The sequence below is a fragment of the Triticum dicoccoides genome, chromosome 4A (genome assembly GCF_002162155.2).
Source record: "Triticum dicoccoides isolate Atlit2015 ecotype Zavitan chromosome 4A, WEW_v2.0, whole genome shotgun sequence".
In the NCBI taxonomy this organism is placed as follows: Eukaryota; Viridiplantae; Streptophyta; class Magnoliopsida; order Poales; family Poaceae; genus Triticum; species Triticum dicoccoides.
The window spans coordinates 111044209-111049573 of NC_041386.1; the positions used below are offsets into that span (position 1 = coordinate 111044209).

The following is a 5365-nucleotide window of genomic DNA, read 5'->3' on the forward strand; positions in this document are numbered from 1 at the left end:
TTAAAAGCACTAAAAGTACTTTTCACCAAACCTACGAAAGAGGCAGCATTTTCTTTTGCCGCCACTTCCTGACCCTAATAGATTGGCTCCAACGAAAAAGGATATCTGCTACCACGATACGATACGGGTGTCATTTCAAGACGCTACTCCAGTCCAGCCTAGTGCGCAGCTTGAGAGGGTGATAAATGAAATGATTTGGTCCATGACGGTGCTGTACTGCTGCTAATAGCACCATGATAAAGGCCGTTAGCCTTTGAACCTTTGATCCTTTTCCTTCAATCTATGGAGCCCACGCCGTTTTCTGTCTGGCCTGGATAAAGCCGTTTATCAGGCAAGTTTTAGTTAACCACTACGGGTAACATGCTGAATTATTATCAGGGTCTCACCAACCACAGGCCTGAATTATTTGAAAACCCAATCCGTTCTCCGTTTTCCTCTGTCGCCTGCGCCATGCTGAATTAATTCTGGTTCTGCTCATGGAAAAAGTTGGAAGGCGTGGAAGGACCGCAACATCGTGCACTTAATTTATCCCACTGTCATCAGGACAATAGGTAGACGGACACTGGAATATCTGTTCCCTCTGTCCAAATCTCGAACCCTATTTTTATATATCCGAGAGTCGTGCCCTTCTTCTTCCCCTTATCCTGGGGTCACGGCGATGTTTTTTTTTATCGATCCTTTCGCGATGTTCAGCAGTGGTAACACAAGGGATTTGTTCAGAATGAGCATAGATGAACAATGCAATTCTCACTCACAGGTTCACGCTAGTGAAGAAATGCAGAGATTATTCGACGTATATATATATAGTTAATCCATGGTACTGTACTTTGTATCAGGAAGGACAAATGGAAGCCCAAAAGCAAGAAATGGATCGAATGGGACCGATCCATCTATGAACGAATCGATGGACAAAGAAAGAAAGAAAACTGAAATTATCTACTAGCAACAGATGTTCAAGCGGCATCATTTTCACCGGCACTGGCAGCATTCAGATCCACGGAAAGATCAAGTTCCTGCATTGTAACAGCGCAAATTGTTGAGTTTTCCAGTCAGATCTTCCTTTGGTCTTTTAATCGGCTATTATTCAGTATTGGAAATATTGACGTTTTGAATGAAAAGAAATCTAGCTCAATTACCTTTCCAGTGATCTTGCTGTACAAGGCGAGCACATCCTTCACCGTTGTCTCAAAATGGGTGGTCGCGTCGTAGCTCTGTAAAAACCAACGAATTAAGAACAATCCTGCAGTGTTGTCGAGTGAGTAAACTATGGTTGCTTCAGCTTACAGTTGTCAAGAAACAGTTGTCCTCCTCAGCAGCATTAACAGGCTCGTATCGATCGTACATGTCGAAGAACGTCTCCTCCACGGGGCCGAGCAGATCGATCCCGGGTTTCAGCTCGATCTCAGGCTTGTCGGTCTCAGCTTCAGTCGACACAAAGGCGATGAACTTGCCTTTCGGTGCAACGTTGTGAGCGTACGAGCAGCAGAACACGTACCTGCAAAATAATTGTGTCAGGTACTGCTATAGTGCTTTATCTAAGCAAGACAGCTCATGTTTAAAAACAATCATAACAGCGAGAACCAACTGAACAACAGTACACCTTATCTAACTAAGATTGTTTAAAAGTTCGATGGTTTGCTTTCATTTTAAAATTACTTACATGTCTGATTTGCGCTTCAGCTGTTTCTTTGGGAGGATAATCTGCACGGAGTGAGAATCTTTGGTGTCAGGAATGGGATGCTTCATTATGCATATCGCACGCGCCACCCTTCCGACCTTCTTCACCTGTACATTTTTTGAAGGATTTCAAGGTCATATACTACCACAAGCCTGAATCTGAAATGTACCGGTTTGCAAGCCACATATGTATAAATACCTTGTCAGGCAAGTATGATGGGTCACAAACAACTTTTTTGCATTTTGCCGTCTCCCCTTCGGATGTCACACCAAATGCTTTACCACTCTCATCGAACTCAACCTGCAAACAATTCCAAATATAAGCATCTTTGACTGAAGATTTAGAAAGTAGCATTCCAGTATTTTTGAGTGATGGACTCTCTGGAAATGGATAAAACAGTTACCTTGCATTCTGGTTTGTTAAGCATGTATGTGCCACCATAAACAGCGCTCAGACGAGCAAATGCCTAACAAAACATTCTCAATTTCAGTTGACCAAAGTTGAAACGTATGTGAATTCATGGTAAATTGGCATGGCCATACCTGAGGGAGCTCTCCTAGACCATACAAGGGGTAGATATAAGGTGATCCACCTTGGAAGCGTGCCAATGATTCCGAATACAGCTATTGAAAGAAGACCAATCTGGAGATCAGGTTTTAATTGTCTTTTCCTCCGCAAACCCCAATACATTTATTGTCAAACTATCTGTCATGTCTTAATGTTTTTTGTTTCACCAATTGTATATTTTTAGCTGAAAACTATTCCGCATGACATGACAGATAATTCTTTTTTAAGATAGAAAAGCTATTTATGAACTCACGTGGAACTTTCCAATGCAATGTGTTGTAGAAATTGCCACCTAAAACTTTGGTTTAGAAAAATCATCTGATGTGGGGTGAAACCACGTATATATCTTTTGGTGACCAAATTATGCATGTTCTAGTTCAGAAAAATAAGCCTAGAAGTATTGCAAGTTTATAGAAAAACATCAACAGGTCCATCATAATATATGTTCCTATAGTGTATTTACTTGATATTGTAGATGTAAATATTTTTCTCTATAAAGTTAGTGAACTTATAGGCCTTACATTGCGGAACAGAGTATGATACAGAAGTGGCATAACAATCTTTGCCATTTTAAGGTCATTTTCACATGCATGTGCTTAACCTAATGCTTATTAATCTTAATCATACTGAATGAAAAAGGACGGCCACAGAGATGAGAGGACGCGGAATTGGTCCCTAGCAGCAACTTCAATCATGCTCTTACAGGGTTACAGTATATGTCCTCTCTGTAATCTATGCTCCAATATTACGCCTTAGGATATTCTCCTTTTAAGGCAAAAAATAGTTGGCTCGCGACCTTGAAGAAATTCCCAGATGCATAAAGAATTCATCAAGGCATGGTTTTGTGATACTGATCAAAATGTATGCTGACTCCAACAGGCTTGTTTTTTTTTCGAAAAGGGAGGCTTGTTTTGTTTAGTAGGTGGAAATGTAGTACCTTCATTCTCTTGACAGTGTCAATTGCGGGCTCATCGAGATAGCTGTCATCGCGGTGAAGTGCCAATGCATGACCAATAAAGTCAATCGTGTCATCCTCCAGTCCATATTTGCTGATCCAAGCAAACATCATCGACGTTGCATTAGGAAATGGTGGCGAAATTCAACTTGGTTTTCTACTTCTTTTTATCACTGAGCAGTAACCCAAATACGGAGTACAACACAAGCCAAAGCAACTTACGAGATGAGTTCCCTCGTCGTGACTTTGTGCAGATTTAGGCCTTCGTGTGACTTCGCGTCATCCTCTTCGTAGTCCTGAACGTAAATGAAGAACTTCCTAGCGCGGCGCTTTTCAAACAATCCCATTAGGTTAGATTTCAAGGCTTCAACATCTGTCGCAGGGACTTTGTGGATCTATCATCATTACCAAAGAAGGAAATGTGAATCAGAACACCATGTTACAAAAAATAGTACTCCCTCCGTTCGGAAATACTTGTCCTAGATACAACCATTTCTAAGACAAGTATTTCCGAACGGAGGGAGCACATACTAATGTCAAATTATCTTTAATAGCAGTATCACGTTTGATATCAGATCCATACCTTCCCGTTGTTGTAGACGAAGCTGCCATCGACGGCCTTGAAGTTCAGATACTTTGTCACGCTGGTGCGGATCAAGACACGTACCAATGCACCGTTGGCCATCATGAACTGCAAACTCACATTTTATGGTGATCTGTATAACAGCAGAAGCACAGGAAAGACAAAGGAATTAGAGTTTACAGGCGCCTACAGACCTTGGGCACCATGTCGACGTTGTACTCCTTGCTGACACCCAGATGGTCAGGAGTGGTGTCGCTGCCTTTGAATCTCTTCCAGATCTATAAAGCGAACGGAACGAAACGTAAGACAACATAACTGAAGATTCACGAGAATTTTAAGATCTTTTGTGAATTTTGGAGAACATTTGTGATACATGGTGTTTGCAAGGGTCATGCTAGCGCACCTTGGCCAGATTCAGGGATGTAGATTCTCCACCGTAGTAGTCATTCCTGTCCATGTGAAGAACCTGTAGGTACACAAGGTGCAAAGAGAAATGATAGCTCAGGATAATGTCGCCCTTTGTGAACACTTGGTGATGATGTATCCAGCAACATTTCCAAGGGAACTCGGTGCTCACCTTGAGGCCATCGACGGAGAGGATGCCACTGAGGATGCACTCCTTGAGCCCCGTCCCCAGCACGATCACGTCGTACTCCTCATCCATCGCTCCCTGACAAACCCTTCTTCTCCGATCTACCGGATCTTCCTCTCGCGGCGGTGAGCCTCCTCCACCCCTCGCAGGTTATCTCCCCCTTCTCGGCTCGCCGTGCGTATATATGGAAGGAGCCCGACAAGCGCGCGCGTTCGCACAGGCACCGCATCCATCGGTCGCGGCTCCCGGCGGAGATGTCGTCGAGGCGCGCGGTTGCAGGTCGCAGCGCCCGGCGAGCTCGACGCGTGGCGCGCCGCGCGCCCGTGCTCTCCCCCGTTTCTTCTCTCGCGAGGTGGCGTGGCCCACCGGATTGTACGCCAAAGGCCTGGGCCACTTTCCATCATGTATTTTTAAAACTTTCATAACGTATAAAAATGTTTCTCCGGCGTTAAAAAATGGTCACATGCCTTAAAAAAGGTCAGTGATACTTCACAAAAAAAAATATTACGAAATATTCGCCCGGTATTCAAAAATGGTCTGTGCCATTTAAGAAAAAGGTTTTGACATTTAAAAAATGGTTATAAACATATAGAAACACGTTTGCACGTTTAAAAAAATGGTCATGCCATTTTTGAGAAATGTTCAAACATGTGTTTAGAAATGTTCATTGTTTATTACAAAAATGCTCAATGTGCATTTTACGAAATGTGCAACGTGTATTTGGAAAATTATTCAACGTGCATTTGAAAAATAATTAACGTGCATATAAGAAAATTTCAAACTGTATACAAGAAGTGTTGAATGCGTAATTTAGATAAATTCAATAAAGTATTCGGAAAATAAAATAGAAAACAAAGAATAGAAAAAACCGAAAGAAAATTGAAAGAAAGCCAATGAAAACCATCACAGAATGGCCGGCCCACTATGGCGTGCACGCACCAACTGCGAGAGGCAAGATGAGGATACATCCTGCAGTAAGCGAGATATATC

The 5365-nt window shown here is 42.6% G+C and overlaps 1 protein-coding gene across 1 annotated transcript; it reads right to left on the bottom strand.

Moving 5' to 3' along the window:
- Positions 1-768: 768 nt before the first annotated feature.
- Positions 769-4534, bottom strand: LOC119288745 (guanosine nucleotide diphosphate dissociation inhibitor At5g09550-like). The gene is made up of 13 exons (XM_037568300.1): positions 4361-4534; positions 4187-4249; positions 3978-4061; positions 3784-3891; positions 3423-3595; positions 3183-3294; positions 2221-2301; positions 2082-2144; positions 1877-1978; positions 1661-1785; positions 1285-1495; positions 1137-1211; positions 769-1013 (listed from the first exon to the last, which is right to left on the bottom strand). Exons 1-13 carry the CDS (start codon positions 4445-4447, stop codon positions 954-956), a joined length of 1344 nt encoding a protein of 447 aa, XP_037424197.1. The 5' UTR covers positions 4448-4534; the 3' UTR covers positions 769-953.
- Between the last annotated feature and the right edge of the window lie 831 nt (positions 4535-5365).

Bases quoted from the DNA above. Each gene is read 5' to 3' on its own strand.
- LOC119288745 (XM_037568300.1), bottom strand. From the start codon at position 4,447: ATGGATGAGGAGTACGACGTGATCGTGCTGGGGACGGGGCTCAAGGAG. The intron at 1,979-2,081 runs GTAACTGTTTTA...AATTGTTTGCAG, and splicing joins TTAACAAACCAGAATGCAAG to GTTGAGTTCGATGAGAGTGG. The intron at 1,014-1,136 runs GTAATTGAGCTA...GTTACAATGCAG, and splicing joins ACAGCAAGATCACTGGAAAG to GAACTTGATCTTTCCGTGGA.